Source organism: Andrena cerasifolii, chromosome 12 (genome assembly GCF_050908995.1).
Source record: "Andrena cerasifolii isolate SP2316 chromosome 12, iyAndCera1_principal, whole genome shotgun sequence".
Lineage (NCBI taxonomy): Eukaryota > Metazoa > Arthropoda > Insecta > Hymenoptera > Andrenidae > Andrena > Andrena cerasifolii.
Window position 1 is genome coordinate 10,850,522 of NC_135129.1, and position 19,438 is coordinate 10,869,959.

General features: G+C 42.0%; 2 protein-coding genes across 7 annotated transcripts; one reads left to right on the forward strand and one right to left on the reverse strand.

The window, feature by feature from the left end:
• Positions 1-1,265: 1,265 nt before the first annotated feature.
• Alpha-man-ib (alpha-Mannosidase class I b) lies at positions 1,266-5,427 on the forward strand. Its single transcript, XM_076824037.1, has 11 exons — positions 1,266-1,585; positions 1,709-1,885; positions 1,980-2,142; positions 2,221-2,406; positions 2,504-2,652; positions 2,727-2,915; positions 3,002-3,189; positions 3,485-3,611; positions 3,673-3,837; positions 3,910-4,062; positions 4,184-5,427. Exons 1-11 carry the CDS (start codon positions 1,487-1,489, stop codon positions 4,400-4,402), a joined length of 1,815 nt encoding a protein of 604 aa, XP_076680152.1. The 5' UTR covers positions 1,266-1,486; the 3' UTR covers positions 4,403-5,427.
• Positions 5,428-9,946: 4,519 nt separating this feature from the next.
• LOC143375606 (uncharacterized) lies at positions 9,947-18,854 on the reverse strand. 6 transcript variants are annotated; one of them, XM_076824915.1, is made up of 2 exons: positions 18,169-18,854; positions 9,947-11,549 (listed from the first exon to the last, which is right to left on the reverse strand). In XM_076824915.1, exons 1-2 carry the CDS (start codon positions 18,234-18,236, stop codon positions 11,168-11,170), a joined length of 450 nt encoding a protein of 149 aa, XP_076681030.1. In that variant the 5' UTR covers positions 18,237-18,854; the 3' UTR covers positions 9,947-11,167. The 6 variants fall into 6 exon arrangements, with proteins under 6 accessions (XP_076681030.1, XP_076681031.1, XP_076681029.1 ...); XM_076824916.1 differs by lacking the exon at positions 18,169-18,854 and adding an exon at positions 15,854-16,057; XM_076824914.1 differs by lacking the exon at positions 18,169-18,854 and adding an exon at positions 14,437-14,619.
• Between the last annotated feature and the right edge of the window lie 584 nt (positions 18,855-19,438).

A 19,438-nucleotide genomic window follows, 5' to 3' on the forward strand; every position in this document is an offset into this window, starting at 1 on the left:
ATAAATGCGAGGATGAAGCCAAATTATAATCGTGTGAGAGAATTGTTAATAACTAATTAAGTATATTGAAATTGACTAGAATTTTTGTATAGAAAAATAGCGAAGGATCTATAGTTTAATATTTAACTGCAAAAATATACGGACTGATTGTAGAAAATTGATAATTAATTGTTCTTCCGTAACAGTTCCGTTGAACGACGAAAATATAGCTACATAAGACATCAGAGAAATTAACTAATTTTTAATAACAAAACTGTTTGTTTAGTACCCTAAAAAGCTATTTGAAAATTTGTTCTATTTATGGACCGACAAATGCTAGCGGCTCGTAGCGGGGAAAATGTGAACTAAAAAATGCAGTATATATTTTAATAGTGGTTTATTTAATTCATCTACTTATCAATAGATGGCTACAAATTGCAGCTACAATTCGATGATTCGTGGGTAAGAACCAGTGGTGGGTCCCTATTTTACCTAACGTAGATAAGTGAATTCTCTACCAGCGTGGGGCGGAAATAACGTACGCTGTAACTTACACACATGAAATTTGAAGTTTACTAAAAAATTTCAAATTATTTATAATTTTTACAATTACATTTCAATCTTCTTTTTTAAAGTAATTGAAAATATTGTGCAGTAAAATTCAATGGAATAAGTAGAGGTTAATAGTTTGTATTTGAATTTTTGACATTGAATACATTTTCTAGTACGTTTTATACAATTATTTACATTGTTTAGTAGTAAATACGATGTAACGTAGTAAACCCACCACCGCTAATAGGTATGTACTATATGCATGTAGTAGTAGTAGTAGTAGTAGTAAGCGCCAGTAAACGCGTCTGCTCCTTCCGCTCGAGCTGCTCAGATATTCGCGACAGAATTATCCAAATATAAAACAATCGTATTAAAGGAAATACAATCGCACCGCGATTAACACAAGTGAAACAAAATACATCTCGGTCAGACTATAATCAAATTATAAAAACCAAAGAATTCTACCGACTAAGTAGGGCGAACATCGCAGAGAGGAACGCGGAACCCTGTTAGAACGTGCCTCGCGATTGCGTCGCGATATCGAATGAACTTGCAATCGGCGGCATTAAGTATCCAGTAACGATTCAGTAAATTACGCATTAATAAACCCACGCAATGCGTACGATTAAAAGTTCGTTTATTGCAAGTGAATTGTGAAAACAAATTATCAACATTCGCGATGTCAGGCCCCGATAATATCGACGATTCTATCAAATGGTTTGCTGGATTTTTATGGTCGAAGTCGCTGTGTTCGCGTTCATCAGTCTAGACCGGAATGATCGTACAAAATTAATCACAAGTACTATGTCTTATTTGGATCGCATAAATGAAGACGTTTGCAATTAACACACACACCAGCGGCATTACCATTCCCCGCGAGTGTTCTGGCTCCCGTTATCGTCATCATCATTGTACATAATAATACCCGCCGGAACAACATAACCTCGACAGAAATATGTTCTCGCCGAAGGATCCAAGGAAAACGGACTATATCAGCTTAAATATTCAGGAGAGTGCGACTTTCGCGCGGGGAACATCGCGAAGCCTTTGGAGGGTAAACTTCTGTGTGACATCGTATCGCATCTCGCGATACTTTTTCATTCACGTTATTCTCTTTAACTGCGAACACGCTCCATATTGTATACCTACGACCGAACGAATTGCATTCGGCTTTCAGCAATGGAATCAGTTATCGAGGTTTCAACGAAACATCCTCTACTTCGCAGTAATCACCATCGTATTAGTTATATTTTATCTCCTGCCCGGCGATAATAAGAACGGAGTCTTGGACGAGAGCGACTATAGTAATAATAATAATATAGAAGTAGCGCAAGAGACTCTTAAATATGAAAAGGTACGTCGAGCGAGAGAGAGACAAAAACGACCGTCGCTTGCACAGCAGGTATTTCTATGTATTATACAGCCTTGTAAGAGAATTAAATTTCCAGGCGGCGGAAGATATGGTAGTAGACAATGTAAATCGAGAGCATAAGTACGGGGGGGGCGGGGAGGTGATCGAGGAGCCCGAGTTCCAACCGGAGATAAACCAGGCGGATGATGACCAAATCGGAGAACCGCCGCAGCCTAAGCCAAATGCGCTTAAATTCAGTGGTAACGTGGTAGAAACCTGACGGCGACTCTCGTTTCCGTTTAGCTTATGGTAATGCGTTTAATTATTATTATTATCAGGTCCGCAAAACAGTAGACAAAGGGCGATAGTCGCGGCGTTTAAGCATTCGTGGAATGGGTACAAGGAATACGCTTGGGGTCACGACAACGTGAAGCCTATATCAAGGAAGTACCACGAATGGTTCGGTTTGGGGCTCACTATAGTCGATTCTCTCGATACTATGTACATAATGGGTTTAAATAACGGTAGAGTGTACACGACGACGACGACGCCTTCTCTATATTCCAAACGCATTCGCAGACGTTCGTTTAAGTTTAACCTCTTCTGTTTCGTTACTTTCAGAATTCTTAGAAGCTAAGGCGTGGGTCGACAAAAGTTTAGCGTTCGCTCCGAATAGAGATGTTAATTTATTCGAGGTTACTATCAGGGTACTGGGAGGTCTATTATCGGCGTATCATCTCTCAGGCGATAAGGTCTTCTTAAGCAAAGCCGTAAGGATGTCCCTGTGTGTTCTTCGAGCAACTGCGAGATGTTATTCAAGCGTTATTATTCGTACGCGTCGTAGGCGCAGTTGGGGGAGCGCATGATGCCGGCATTTTCTACTTCATCCGGCGTCCCTTATTCCGATGTGAATCTTGGCACTAAAACTGCACACAGCCCCAAGTGGGGGCCCGATAGCAGTACCAGCGAAGTCACCTCCATTCAACTAGAGTTCCGTGATCTTAGTCGCAGTACGGGAGAACCCAAGTACGAGGTAACTATATAAACGTATTTTATCGGCCGATGCTCTATGTGTTATTTATGTTGTATAGAAAACTGTGTAATTGTTACCTACTTTAGGAAGCAGTAGCGAAAGTCTCGGAACACGTGCATCGGTTAGAGAAACACGATGGCTTAGTACCCATCTTCATTAACGCTAACACCGGACAATTCAGAGAGTTCGCAACAATCACGCTTGGCGCACGCGGCGATAGTTATTACGAGTATCTATTGAAACAGTGGCTCCAAACTGGCAAGACCATTAATTAGTTAGTATTTTTCGATCTCTGTTCATCAAGAATTACACACATTATTTGCTAGGGGTGGGTTCGAAGCCAAGTGATGATTCTCTGTTTTGCAAGTGGAACGCGAATCACGTCTAGCAGAGCTTCCAACGCAACTGTCAACAAAATTACTGCAATAAATTTCGAATTCTCGGAGCTTCCTCGGAGCTTTCGACGCTCCGAGAAACCCACTCCTAATTACATATTATTATTATTTCTTCCCTTTGCTCGAGGAATTACAACGGGAATCCGTATTAAATCCGATTGTAAAATGTTTCAGTCTGCGAGATGATTATCTGCTTGCTATATCTGGAACTCGGAAACATCTTGTAAAGCGAACTGCGATAAATAAGTACGTTTTTATCGCGGAGTTGGTCGGAGCAAATAAGGAAATACGGCCTAAAATGGTGAGTTCCAACGCTACTCGTAAAAATATACTATTGCTAATCGCTGAGGTTCATCTCGCAGGACCATCTTACGTGTTACTTGGGAGGCACTTTGGCTTTAGGGGTGCACCATGGTCTGTCAGCCGATCACATGGGCCTCGCGAATGAAATTGTTAAAACGTGTTATCAAACGTACGCGATTCAACCAACATTTCTCGCGCCAGAGATTACTTACTTCAATATCCAGGTAATAATAATCTCGTCGCGCAGCAAGCAAACGAACGTGGTGAACAATAATCCCTTACAATTTCGCACACAGAACGTGGAAGGGGAGAAGAGCTCCATGGACATGTACGTAAAGATAAACGATGCGCATAATCTGCTGAGGCCAGAGTTCATCGAGAGTCTTTTTTATATGTGGTATTTTACCGGGAATAAAACATTCCAAGACTGGGGATGGCAAATCTTTCAAGTAAGTGATCATCAACGTTCGTAATCTCCAAATATCCGCACACCGTTGCGCGCTTTTAATAATATATGCTTCACAATGGAACCTAACGTTCGTTCGTTCGTTCGTTCGTTGTCGTCGTTAGGCTTTCGAGAATTATACGAAAGTGGAGAAGGGTTATACTAGCATCGGTAACGTAAGGAACGTCTACAATACGCGGCAGCAGGATATAACCGAAAGTTTCTGGTTCGCTGAAACGTTAAAGTACTTGTACTTGTTGTTCGACGACACGAGGCAGTTAATAGATCTGGACAGATGGGTATTCAATTCCGAAGGACACCCGTTACCCATCTACGAGTCGTAACGCAACGCGACCGCCAGAATTCATGTGTATAAACACTTGCACTATCAGCGGATCATTAAATCTGTTTTCGAGGGCCAGTTAATAGATATACCATAACGACTACACGCGCCGATGAGAAATCGCCGACGGATTAATGTACTTTGCGACATAAATTATGCAATCATGTCTCAAGGCCGATAGCAGATGTAACGACAAATCTGGAACGTGTTACGATTTATTGTTTCGCGACCAAATTCATTTACGAATCATGCTGCAACACGAGGCATAGAAATTATACATTCGCTGGTAATCAACTATATTTATACTCAATTTTTTACCGATCCTCCGATTTAGAATCTGCATATTTCTAATTGATCATCGTAGTAATCTAATACTATTCCCCGTGGTAAGTAACGTAAGGCGATCGATACAGAACATATTGTAGACCACAATCGGCAGGACTCCATCCCTCCTTTCCCCCTCCATCTCTCTCTTCCCCCCCCCATCTCTCTCTTCCCCCTCCCTCCCTGTGTGTGTGCGTGTGTGCGTGCGTGCGTCAAAATTGTTGAGTAAAATATAGTAAAAAAAAAATAGAAAATAATCGATCTGTTATTCGTAGCATTGTACGCAAATTCCTGTTGTTTTTCTTCTTGTACAACATACTTTAATTAAGGAAGATAGAAGAATACCTGTGCACAGACGCGGTGGTATCGTTTAAATAACGTTTATATAAATTCACCCGGCTCGATTATCTTGCTTGACGAAATAACCGGGAGAACCGTGTTCCAAAATAAAGTAGCAATTCTAAAATTATCATAATCTCGGAATTTAAAAAGTTATTGCACTTGTACCGTTTTCGAAGATCCTAGTCACACTCGATACATTTTTTTCTTTGTTATAAATAAATATTCTACTTCTTACCCGTTGTAATATTTAATTATCGTGGTTGAGACACTTTTTTCATACCAATGTACTTGTAATAAAATAGTTTACGATTTCATGTGTGTACGAATGCGATAATTGGAAATAAAAACCGATTAATTTATTATCGGTTTTTAACATTTTAACGAGGATCGTTCTTTCGCCCCTTTTGTATTTACAAAACTCCCAAAGTCAAACATGTGTCATCTATACGCTAGAATAGTTCGAGAATAGTCTCGGCGAGTTGGCGCGACTGTTTAGCCAAATATTTCCAATTGTTTTAGACATTTAATTTCTAATTACAATTTAATCCCCATTTATTGCACATTTCTGTATAAAATATTAACAAAAGAAAAGGTCATTCTTAAGGAAATACCATAGATATTTGAAATTTGAATAGGAATATGTAAAAGGTATTTCTGAATAATAATACAGTTTGTTTCAAGTTTCTTTCTATATATTTGCATAAAAGGCCTTTACAGTGTTACAATAAAGTATAAGGTATATAAAGTCACTATTTTCTTGTGATTACTATCAAGGTTTCCATCATTCCGTCGAAATATTCCGAAGTTAAAACCTGTAAGAAGAAAAATATTTTTAGTAACTTTACTTGTCTATTATTGAAAATGGGAAAAACGTTACAACATTTTGTCACGTATGAAAATATATTAGTAAAGGGAATAATTTTATTATGCAACATGTTGATTGAAATTAGTCGTTTTAGATTTTATGTTTCCGGTTCTTACTGCTCGTGTCGCACCCAACGTTACCGACTGATTCTAAAAAGATTTAATATTAATTCCTACCACTCGTAGCACTGTAATCTTATTTTAGAATCAGTCGGTAACGTTGGGTGCGACACGAGCAGCGGCCAATTCAGCAACTACCTACTCTGAAATCTGTTGAAATGCTGTGCGTGTGTGCGTGCTTGTATATGTGTGACATGTTTAGAGTTTAGAGTATGCCAATGCGATGTAACTAATCTCACATACTGTAACTAGAGCGATTATTAATCGTGTATATTTCTGCTTTACAGGTAAGGAATTTTTACATAAAAGACGTGAAACCGGCTGCATTTTCGACTGGGTTCATTGATATGAAATTTGCACAAGATACTGCTTCAGCCGAACCCAGACCTAACCCAGACCTTTTTTTTTTTTACGTGGAGAAATCCCTAACGGATACCCCTAACCCTCACCTAGACCTTTTTTTTTTTTTTTTTTTCGTGGAGAAATCCCTAACGGATACCCCTAACCCTCCCCTAACCCAGACCAAACCCAGTTACACTTGTAACATTTCATTGTATTGCATTTCACTTATTTGAATAAATTGCAGTTAAGTGGTAAAAGAGTTTTTTTATTTAACGAACACTACTTACTCCTTCCTATTCCAAATCACATATAAAAGACATGCTAAAAAGAACATCTAAAATGATCCTTCCACGCAGAGTGGTTTTAAAAATCTTCGCATTAATGCACTACTTTAAATATGCCATTCACTACTCTCAAACTCTATCGACTTTCGTTCAAGGCTTCTAGTTCTCTTCAGAGACGTTACTTTGCGCTACCTCTTTCCACGTCATGTTATCCTGTTACGAAGCCTGATTTTAGAGATATCTGAAAATGTTTGCCAGATTTTGGCCCAGGTATCAGGAGAACATGAAGCGCAAAGAGGTATTCTGAATTTCAGCTTCGAAGGCATCCTCGATTCTCTCTCCGAAGACGTTACTTAGTGCCACCTCTTTCGACATCATGTTCTCCTGATACCTGGGCCAAAATCTGGCAAAAATTTTCAGAATGCACAAAATTGGGCTTTGTAACAGGAGAACATGATGTCGAAAGAGGTGGCACTAAGTAATGTCTCCGGAGAGCAAATTAAAGAGCGAGAAGTGGCGCAGAGGTTTCGAGGCAGTGACTGTTTAAGGAAGAGACGCAGAATTTTTGAGCGCCTCTTATTTGCAACTTTAAGGCGATGCCTTCGAAGCTGAAATTCAGAATACCTCTTTTCGCTTCATGTTCTCCTGATACCTGGGCCAAAATCTGGCAAAAATTTTCAGAATGCATAAAATTGGGCTTTGTAACAGGAGAACATGATGTCGAAAGAGGTGGCACTAAGTAATGTCTCTGGAGAGCAAATTAAAGAGCGAGAAGTGGCGCAGAGGTTTCGAGGCAGTGACTGTTTAACGAAGAGACGCAGAATTTTTGAGCGCCTCTTATTTGCAACTTTAAGGCGATGCCTTCAAAGCTGAAATTCAGAATACCTCTTTTCGCTTCATGTTCTCCTGATACCTGGGCCAAAATCTGGCAAAAATTTTCAGAATGCACAAAATTGGGCTTTGTAACAGGAGAACATGATGTCGAAAGAGGTGGCACTAAGTAATGTCTTCGGAGAGAGAATCGAGGATGCCTTCGAAGCTGAAATTCAGAATACCTCTATTCGCTTCATGTTCTCCTGATACCTGGGCCAAAATCTGGCAAAAATTTTCAGAATGCACAAAATTGGGCTTTGTAACAGGAGAACATGATGTCGAAAGAGGTGGCACTAAGTAATGTCTCCGGAGAGCAAATTAAAGAGCGAGAAGTGGCGCAGAGGTTTCGAGGCAGTGACAGTTTAACGAAGAGACGCAGAATTTTTGAGCGCCTCTTATTTGCAACTTTAAGGCGATGCCTTCGAAGCTGAAATTCAGAATACCTCTTTTCGCTTCATGTTCTCCTGATACCTGGGCCAAAATCTGGCAAAAATTTTCAGAATGCACAAAATTGGGCTTTGTAACAGGAGAACATGCCGTCGAAAGAGATGGCACAAAGTAACGTCTCCGGAGAGCAAATCAAAGAGCGAGAAGTGGCGCAGAATTTTCGAACGCCTCTTGAAAGGCCTGCGCCTCTTATTTGCAACGTTAAGGTGATGCCTTTGAAGCTGAAATAGCCACTAAACATTTGTTGTTATATAGCATATATTTAGGTTATATTTTCTGTCACTTCGAGGAGCCGACCACATAATAATCACGCGCATCCAGTCTGCGCATTTTCACTAGCCCAATTCAACATTCAATACAATTTTGTATATATAATGTTTGTTGATAACTGCTTTCTGCAGAGGACGTGTAATAAGTGTATTTTATGTTCTGTTTCGGTGCTTTGCTAGTAAAAAAAATGTCTAACCTAACAAATTTCATTTTCTGGGGACATTCCCTCATCTATTTTCCCTTTTCACTTAGAATTCCTTACTGCTAACGTAGAATATTGTAGCATAAGCACATTTCAAGTAATTAAAATTTACAATGAATTTTCTACGTTTGCAGTACCAGCCAACTTTCCGTTTAAATTTTTATAAGTATAACGGAACAGCTTAGGATTTCTTTCCTTATTCAGAATAGAATACAGAAATAGCAAACAGCTCCCTCTCGCGTTCACCGGGTAATCGTCGATCTATCGGTATTACCATATCTGTGCAGAAAAAAATGCTGTAATACCGACCTGCCGAATCGGCCAGGTCACGTGACGTGTCTACCCCCTTAAACGATACACAACTATCGCGGTACTTAATTTCGTTAGCGGATGCCATTTTATGTTGTACAACAAACATTGTATCATCGAATGTCACTGAGCGGATATTACTAAAGTACCGATAATTTACTCGATACAAAGTGTGCATTAAAATTGCTTCTGTATTACGAAACGAAATACGTATTCGAACAAACTTACCGACATATTATAACTTCGTTTTTTAATTGAACCAGTTTTACAAAATTCTTTGTGTTAAACGATAGCAACAAGTATACATTGGTGGATTACAGTATACAGGGAGAAATTAAACAAATTTGTATGAAAAGAATAAAATAAATCGATTAATTTGGGCATAGATATTATAAATTCGTAGCATGATTTGTCTCATGCACCTCGGTCATAATTTAAGTACAAATATAGTGGATCTCAATTTCACTTTTGCACATCGAATGCAGTAGTTCACAAAGATGGTATTTCGCTTTACTAAGTTGAGAAAGACTAGAGTTCCGTAACTGTAAATGATTAGGAACTCTAGTATTTCATAGGATCATTAGAGAGAACGATTATAGCGGACAAAGATCTCTCGTTCCTCGTACACGTATATACCCACGTATCATACATATGCATTTTGTACTTTCATTTACATGTAAATACAATTTAAAGTTTATTTCATCTTTCAACAATCGCAATTCACTAGAAGATATAAATATTCAGTACAAATTAGTTAAGTTACTAAGATTATTAAATTGTATTTTACATCAGCTCTCGATTACACCCAGGGGCATTATATCGCATCTGCAAAATCATTGGTCGCATTTGAATCATTAAAGATGGTTACAAAATTTCGATACCTCTGATTTCTGAATAAACTGTATATAGGAATATAATCTCTTACTCGATTTAATTGGTGGCGCGCGCGTAATTGCATGCTTTCGGCTTTGCAGGTAATACACAGAGTACGATGCAGAATCGATACAAGCACTTCACACACATTTCTATATTTCTCTGTAACTACCTTGAAAAGCAATAATGGGTTCGTATAGTATAACATTAATAGACTTTCGTAAAGGTGCTGAAATGTTATGGCAGTGTTTCTTTAGCTCTCGCGTTACCTTCTATCGAAAAATATTTCTAATCGTATTATGTATTGAAAATAATTCTATCATTTATTTCCCTTCGCGCACAATTATCCTCAAAATATAACAGTTGCAATTGCATATAACGTTGTTAATTTCTCGTTAATTTACTTATTTAAATTGCAGTCTTTACATACATATTGCTTCGAGTTCAGATTTCACATTACTCGCGAATGTAAAGTTACATTTCAACGCGGCACATTTGTCATATATGTAAATGCTTGGTCTATAAAAAGTTCTCAACATTATCCTAAAAATGATTCTACACATCATCAAATTTATACAAATTTACGGGCAGTCGAGCACAGTCTTTTCGAAGGAAGTTAGCGTCGTTACACACTCTCTATCTCGATTTCCTAATCCTGTAATATATAGTTCTTAATTACAAAAAGAAAACATTGATGCGTACTAAGAGGCGATCTGATCGTGGCAACTGCTACACTTTCAGTGTCGTTTGGTTTTACCATGCATACAAGCTCTTAACAACTAGCACGGTATTATTCATATTTAAAAGTAGGAATGCATAGGAAAACTCTCGTCGTGGAGAAATCTTAATAAAATTAGATTTACCGCGTTCAGTGGATGATTATACCTACTGGGAAGTAGAAACGAAATTCGACCGCTCGGAGATAAATGATAGACGATCATCACTAGCCGCGGTGATAGCCGCGGTGATAGCCGCGCTATCAATTTCATATTATATTTGACGTAAAAATTCTAATCAAACGATACGTGAATTTGCCTACGCTGCGGTAAGATCTTGAGGAAGCTCCGAATCATTTAGCGTGTACATATCTGAAAAAAATGCTCCTATATGTACCCGACAAATACCATTTAATAAATAATCATCTTATAATAGAAAAATTGTTATTCCTAACTAAGGAAGCGAGTAGAATTTCTTTAAAGATCTTTGCGCGTGCCGAAGAAAGCGGAGAAATCACGATCAGCGTCATCAATCCCCACTGAACGGTGCATAAAAACAGCGACCGTTTTCGCTCGAGGGAAGCGATACGGGCACGATCAGCGACAGAGATGTCGCGGGCCACTCGTCGAATAATCATCTATGGTGCCCGCGTGGTTCTACGCTTGTCAGCCGAAGGCGATTAATATTCTCCGGCGCCGTTCCGAGTTCTTACAAACGCGAGACCGTGGAGAGCGCGACACGCAAATTACATTCCGCTCACGCGGGCCAGAGGGCACAGGCGAACGCTGTTTCGACCCCGTTAAAGTATTATGCATTCGCAGCACTGTTGCGTGAAGTATATACAGTCGACCACGCACGAGTCGTCGTCGTTGGCTCGGGCAACCGGTTTTTTCTTCGAATCCGAGTCGATTCCGTTCCTCCCGATTTTCGGCCGCGGCTCGGGGGCCGGCAGGTCCGTCTGCGCCATGGGCACCGCGTCGTTCTCGATCACCTCGGTGTCGGCGATGTCGTCATTCAATAGTTTGATCGTCACTGGACCGATGGGTGAAGGTGAAGGTGTTGGTGGTGGTGGTGGTGTGGTCGGTGAGATTTTACCGGGACGCGCTTCGTCTGGTACGTCATAGCCTACCAGAGGTATAGTGGTCTGCAATAGCGACGGCGAGTCGCTAGACATGATGACACTGCCAAAGAAACGGAGAAAATTAAAGATATAACCAACGATTTTCCATTTCGCTGTAGGTAGTCACGCGGGGTTAAACTTTGTAACGCAGATATCTAGCTTACAAGGGAACATCCCGAACCCGGAAATTCAAAAAAAATTCTGAAACTGTGAATATGTAGGGAATTTCCTCCTGATTTTGTGTTACAACTCGTGAACTTTAAGATAATTTTTTTACCAACTGATAGATGTAAGAAAAATATGTAGCGTCTGTCCTAAAACTTTTTTTCTATCCCTCACAGTTCGCGAGTTATAACACAAAATCGGAATACGGCCGAATTTTCTGGGGTTAGTGCGTTGTAATCAGGACAAAATCCCCTACATATTCACAAAGTTTCAGAATTTTTCGAATTTTCAGGTTCGGGATCTTCCCTTGTTAGGCAGGGACCGCCGCCGATCGGTGAGCGATTGAAAGTTGTCGCAGAGTGTCCCCACGACTCGCTCTGTTTCGAAGAGATGACGACGGAGATATGGAGGATCCTTAATAACTGAGATTGGCATAAACGCGATTGGTGCGGGCCCGCATTTAGTTATCGCCCCAGTCCTGACTCGGGCTAATAGCCGTGATTCCCAAACTATGTAGATTTACAAGACTCTCAGGTTTATGCTTACAAAATAGAGGGCGACACCGTTACCGCCGAGTCCTTGAAGCTTACGGGAAGTATAATGCTTCGAAACTTCTTCGCAAATTCGCAAGAAACTAGAATAATATTCTAGAAAAAAATTATTAGAAGAAACTAGAATAATATTCTAGAAAAAAATTATTAGAAGAAACTAGAATAATATTCTAGAAAAAAATTATTAGAAGAAACTAGAATAAAATTTCTATAGCCTATCCAGGTGATGATTCAAGTTGGACCGAGATATATTAAATAGGCGTGTGACTTGTTTTAAACACGGTTGCCTTGGAAGGTGATGCACTCCTCTGGCATGGCGTGGGAGGGTACAAAGCTTATTGTTGGCGATCCGAGGCGAAGACTCGTGCCATTTACGCTTGTAACGTTATACACAAAAGCCTAAAAATGCTGTTACAGCTTCAGCGAATTAAACTCAAGCTACGGACGGCCCCGTAGTTGATCTGATCAACTGCTGTGTTCAGTTATTCAGGCTTGTCTCACGCGGTTGACCCCTACGTACATACGTCTCTTTGCTATTCAGCTCGAGTCAGTCTTGCCCGCCCGTGGTTCATCGTAATGCACTTGAGGAATTATCGTACTCGGGGCACGTTGCTTGGGGGGCCCCGCCGTCCGGTTCGTCCCGAATTCTGGCAATTAATTTACAATCTCCACAAGCCTCTAACAATACCACAATTAACCGTGAAACGAATCCGTCGGATTCGTCCGAACCAGTACACGCGAGAAGGGGGGGGGGGGCTCAGACTCATTCGTCTGGTTTGATTTAACGGCTGTAACTCGATATGCCGGAATTCTTTCGGCGAAGGAATGTTGCGCGCGCGCCATCCTCTCCTCGCACCCAACGCGCGGTAGAAATTTTAGGGAAGGCGACGACGTACCACCTAGCTCTCATACAAGGTTGCATCCTACTCTTTTCTTCCGACGTCAAAGTAGAATAAAACGACATTTGCCTGGCCATCTCTTCGGATCTCCCGTGGGGGTGAGGTCTTATCGCCTCTCGTGCGATCTAGCATCGCTGCATCGTGTCAAATGTGGCGGTTCAAGATTCCTTTTTCTCGAACCGTCTCTGTCCGTCTCTGTCCGTCTCTCTCCATTCGACGCTGCGAATCACGCGCCACCTCCTTGTCCTGCTTCATTCCAAGTTCACACACACATCACGTTGGCCACACATCTTCCCTCTACTCGCTCCTCATTCTTCGCGCGGCGTCACGTAGTAGAAAAGAGATTGAAAACCGTCGCCGGCAACTCGACGACGGTTCGTCGCTACCCCGACCGATTTCAAACACGTAAACATGCACACTTTGACACGCTAATTTTCGAGATATTAATCTTGAAATTAATCCGAAATTAAAGTTAATTTAAAATTTCTTTTGAGAAACTCGATCGTGGATAATTAGATGTTTTGCATCGAAAAACAAGGGGTCGCGATGATTCGGTGAAGATGGGTGTGCTCTCCTGCAAAATAAACGAAGGAGGGAACTAAACCGCACTCGCATTCTTCCAGCTAATCAAGACCAATAACGCGCGCGCCAACCACCGACTTCTATCGATTAAATACATGCATTGTGTCCATTGAAATCTGCTTGATTGTGTAAAATAAAGTGTGCGCGCAGGCACGCGTTTATCTGTGCTGCTACTGCGCGTTGACAACCGCTGTCACGAAAGTCAGCCCGATTAGTTGCACGCAACGCGAACCTCGACCTTGTCGTCGTCGATATTATCGAAATTCTGTTAGAATCACATCGATGACAAAGGCACAGGACACGGCAGCGGGCTCTAACTGGCAACAATGCTGTGGCGCTGTATACCTGATTCTTCATTTTACTGTTCGGGAGCGACGCACGCCACTGCTGTACACCGAGAGAAAAAAATTTGAGCTTCGAGAATGACGGAATTTAACGAGGGCACGTGTAACGGCTGAGCACATAGTTGGTACATCTCAATCGCTCAATTGCGTAATAAGAATGTAACGGCGACAGATATTGACAATTGTATAATTCTTCAAGCGAGTTTAATCGTACGAGCAACACCCAGAGCGAACGCGACTCGAATTGCAGAGGATAACGCGATAATAAAAGTATAAACAAAACATCTATTTCGCGTAGCGAAAGGTCGAGATCGAACAACAGCATTTCAGTTGCTACCTACCTGATTAGCGAATAGAAACCAACGCAAAGATTTTCTATAGTGTCTATTCTACGGGACTATTCTTACGATATGTGGCTTTTTGTCCGCGCCGAATTAAAATATTTCGCTACAGTGCAGAACACGAGCGCGGCTTGTGCAACCATTGACAATCAACGTTGAACTGTGCTCGATCTAACTCCTAAAACTACTCTCCCGCCGACCCGCGTGTATAGAGTTCTCACGTGGCCCCAGGGGCGTACCCGCGAGGACAGTCACCCTCCCTCCACCTTTCCACACATAAAATTGAGTCACCCGTGTGAGACCTCGAGAAAAAATTATGGCAACGTAAACCTTTGGATATAACGAAGTTCGGAGCTAACCGCCACTAATTACGTAACTGGTTTAAAAGCAGTGGATAAATAAAGTGAGAAATACTAGATATTGGCAGAAAGAGCCTCGAGGAATTTGTATTTTAAATGTATTATATATTGGGTATTTATATATAGTAATTATATGAAATATTAATGTCTTTAGTAGGGTTGAGGAATTATTGAAACGGATTGGTAAGTTTGTAGTTACGATCTCTGTTTCTGAATCTACGGGAGATTATATTTGAAAACTCGATACGCGATACAACGCGCGACAATATCTCGAGTAAAAGGATCTTGCTGAGGCGAACGAAAAAACGTTCGGTGAATGAAAGTTTCATAAAACCGCAGGCGGGATTTCACCAGATCACTTTTCAGGAATTACATAAGCGAAAAATGTCGTAAATTAGCGTCGTAACTTGCGGCGGGCTAAACCTTCTCCAGCGATCCTATCGACGAATTCTATGGGGCCTGGAGATGTGCACAGGAACTCTGGAGATGGTGTCATGCCGAAACCGGTTTTTTATAGCAATACATATTTGTACACCAGGGCCCCCGCACCACACAGATCTACTGGTTTAGGTATAAAAGTGACCCCCTCCCACCCCCAAGGCAAACTACAGAGTATACTATATACTACATTTACACAAAGCATACGAAAAGAAGAGAATACTTAACCAGACTAAACATTTCGCGATCACCCCCCCCCCTCTCTCTCTCTCCCCCGCGTCCCATTAGTCGATCTTTCGTGATCGTAATTATGAAACTCGTGTGTCTCGCTGCTGCTACTGCAAAGTACGGATTCACTTGCATAATTAGGTACTTGCCTGGTTAAAATCGCAATGCGCTCTCGTCATTCTCAAAGCACAAAAGTTTAACAAAGTACTACTACGTTACGTTACGTACCGTTACCAGAAATGAAATGAGAAAATAGGCCACGAAATGTTAGCTAAACGAGGAGAATTCGAAAGGCTTTGATCGCGTGATCCAACGACGGTCGCGACAAACGAGCGAGACCGAGGGAATGAAAATGAAACGAAATTCGCCGGGGTGTAGACAGAGGAGGGTCGCCAGGAAGGAGAGAATGCTTAACCTCGAAATCTGGAAGACGACGATTGACGTGTGCTGGGACTTACTCGTAGGAGCCACGCTGTGGCAACGGATTCTTAAAACGCATTAGTGCTTCTAGTTTAATCGGCTAATAACGATCGAGACGAGCAGCTACGGGTGGTATCGTCGCTTGTTTACGCCGAGGAACGACAGTAAAAGCCGGCTCGGAATCACGCAGCATCTCGATTTGAACGAGCGACGACGGGCACGCAGAAACGCGAAAGACTGGCGGCGACGACGGGAGATAAACGAAGCGTAGTATGCCAGGGGAAGGTGGGGAGGGGGTCGGGGAGGGGGCAGGTCGTGAGGCAGGTACACAGGACTTGCCGAGCGAACCACTACCACTGATCACCAATTTCGACTAAATCCCTAATTGGAATGGTGCCTATGAACTCCAAGTCGATTATACGAAATCACCGTTGATATTCAAACGCCGATATTGAAACGATAGTAGGGTAGTATATTGTACAGCTAAATTGGTCGAAATAGCAGACTCGTGGAATCTCAGCCACGCTGTTTTATCATGCGACATCATTTCCAAATGTCGATAATTCTTCGCACCTATCGCGTATCATGGTACAACAGTTTTACAACGTATTTAAATTTCATTAAAATCAAAAAAGTTCTCCTGCGTAGGGTTAGGTACCAAAGGGTAATAAGAGTCGCGCTAATGATTTGCACCGCGTTCCACGTGTGCAGTCATCCTTCAAACGCATGTATGTACATACAGGAATTGAATAATCGAGGACTGTGTCACACAATGGACCCTCCCAAAATATTATCGGCAGACCTAACCTAGCGACTATACCCAGCGAAAAAGAATTGCGGCTGACGCAATTTAATGATCGGGACACGCGGCACGAATGCACATTGGCCTCGAACAAATGCACCCTTCTTCTTGTTACCGTACAACCTTTCCATCGCTTAATATATCAAGGACCGGATGTATTTTTGCCATTGCTGATGCGCTCCTTTTTCCCTCCCAGTGCGGGTACTCAACGAGGAATCAATGACGAATACTAGCTTTTAGAGCGTTTAAAAAAACCTTTCAAAGCAAGCTGCGAATATTTATAGAATAAAGAATTTCTCCAGGGACAGCGAGGAACAGGTTTGGAGAAGAAGCATGGTGCTCGTTTAATGAACTCCGCGCGTGAACCGATGGTGCTACATACTATTGTAAACTTCACGTCTGTTTATAAATATGGCGGAGTCACGCGTAATGTCAAGCTGCTTAATTATGGATGTCAGCGTTTAGTAGACTCGAAGACGCGCGCTACTCTCGGCTCGGGTGTGATTTACTAACCTTTCCATACGTACGTACGTATAAGCGAAGCAACGAGAAAACCGGTTTTAACCTTTAGAGGGCCGGGATTTTTTCATTGAAATTGTAAATTTTATTTACTCAAAATTTATGCGTATATACCACCAACATTTTCGGCGAAGTATCCAATTTATTACGCGGCCACTATAGTGGCCAGCCGGGCCCTCTAAAGGTTAAAGCGCTGGGCAACAAATGAACTCGTCTGCGCCAATGCCTAAAAAAGATTCGCTTTACAAATTACAATAACTGATCGAGAGTGGAACCACAGAAATGGTACAATTATACAAAATGTTGCATTCCCATTTCCCAATGCACAGGGACCGAGTGTGACTATTATATCGCGGGGCGAACACAAAACCGATTTGTCACGGAATCCCCCGGGGTAGGCATTATTTTTCGCGGAACCAACGAATTTCGACAGTGCCATATATACCCATCGAGCAGAACGAGTGTCCTCGCGAGGCGGATACCTGCCACAAAGGAGAAAATAATATCCTTGTAATCTAAAATACCACCGCAGGACGTCGTGCTTGCTTGCTCGCGGTACTGTGCATATTCATTTCGTTTACCTTCAAAGCTGTCATATATTAAATTACTTCTTAGTATGTACCATCGTGGATGTTACGCGATATCTTATTAGCCTGACATAAGATTAATTAAACTTTGACAGAGGGCGTTAATGTCGTCGGGCGACAATCCGCGCGCATATTTCAATCCGCGCATAAACAACCAACTACTTTCCACAGAAATACTCTGCACTACCAAAGAAATTGCAATAGAAATCTTTACATTTATCTGTCTCCAGTGACGCGGATCACCACAGAGGCGCAAGAAACTAAATAATTAGAGAATGGTAATGGTGAACATTATTCATAATGTCCGCGCGCGCGCGCCCCCGGACGAGCTGGCTACTTCGACACAAGGAGTGTATCGAGAGATAGTCGTAATATGGTCAGGCGGGCCCCCGCTGAACGTCCGTTCCGCCACTCGCGGATTGTTCGAAAAGATCGAAATTCATACCTATCAGACGTTCCGGGAATTTCTTCCGCGTAAACATCAGCACGCGTGGTAATCGTCCCGTTCCTCATCGTGCCACGGCTGTTGCATGACAAAAAAGGACGCTGCAGAAGCAACGGCAGCGAACGATCTTGAAAAAATCAGTCATCATCCAAGGTCCCCGTGACTCTCCCGTCACGTTCCACGCGCGACAACCTCCTCGCCCCCTCTTAAGTTAGATCACACGCATATTTGTCTCTCCCTGCACGCTCGTCGTTCAAGGTTTTCACACGCGTTCATTATCACCTCTCGACCTCACACGCACACTGTTGTCCTCACTCAGCTTCTATTGGCAACGCCGTTTCATACAGCTTTCCACTTCATTCCCGCGCGCCGCCTCATCTCAACGCTGTTCCGAAATGTCCACAGTGTGTCGCACGGCGACGCGAATGATTCGCCTAGCATACGAGCCGAGTACACCTACCCACACTCTGTTCAAAGTACCTTAAAACGGAGATGAAGGTGAAATCGGACAATTTGTCGAAGAAGAGGAGGAGGAGGAGGAGGATCGAGAAACGTGAAGAGTTAATCGGAAGGGTGGTATCTCTCGATGTCGCGGGAGTTTTTCTTAATCTTAACACCAAGTATCACCGATGCATAATAGGGACGGACAATGGATGACGAGGGGGAGTGGACCCGACCATCTCCTTCCTCCGTGGTGATTCAAGAGCAACTGCTGTACTATAATACCAAACACGTTCTAGACGGAATACGGGCCCCTCTCCCCCCCACACCCCTCCACAGCATAATCAGGAATTAGTTGCGTACGATTACTGCACGCGCCGCCAGAGGGCTGCCAATGTAACCGAGATTTGTGCAGATTAAAAATCTTTTGTAATCCTAATAGCTTTGAACATTGGGTACAAATAAGTCTTGCGTGCCGTTAGGAAAGCTACTTATCTATATTAATATACAGAGTCTACGAATCGAAGATACAAGGGAATTAGCATGTGACTGTCTTGACTCGCGCGATTCATTACGTCGATGCGTTCAAACTTGACGAATTTGAATAATGGAATACAGCGTTGCTTTACCGACAGACATTTTGTGGAATTAAATTTGTATTAAAATAAGAGAATACATTTTATACCTTTTGGCTATGTATATGCGTAAGCTTTCGGAATGACGGATCGGAGTATCGAAATTATGGCAGTTTCGAAGTAGGGAAGCTCGATTGGTATTATTTAAATTTTTGTAGTTTCCGCGATAGTGCGCAGGGTGCAGGTATCGAGGG

Excerpts from the sequence above, each read along its gene's own strand:
- Alpha-man-ib (XM_076824037.1), top strand. The coding sequence starts at position 1,487 with ATGTTCTCGCCGAAGGATCCAAGGAAAACGGACTATATCAGCTTAAAT. Across the intron at positions 2,407-2,503 it reads CATAATGGGTTTAAATAACG|AATTCTTAGAAGCTAAGGCG; the intron begins GTAGAGTGTACA and ends CGTTACTTTCAG. Across the intron at positions 2,916-3,001 it reads CGGGAGAACCCAAGTACGAG|GAAGCAGTAGCGAAAGTCTC; the intron begins GTAACTATATAA and ends TACCTACTTTAG.
- LOC143375606 (XM_076824912.1), bottom strand. The coding sequence starts at position 13,180 with ATGGCCAGGCAAATGTCGTTTTATTCTACTTTGACGTCGGAAGAAAAG. Across the intron at positions 11,550-13,100 it reads CCTTGTATGAGAGCTAGGTG|TGTCATCATGTCTAGCGACT; the intron begins GTACGTCGTCGC and ends TTTCTTTGGCAG.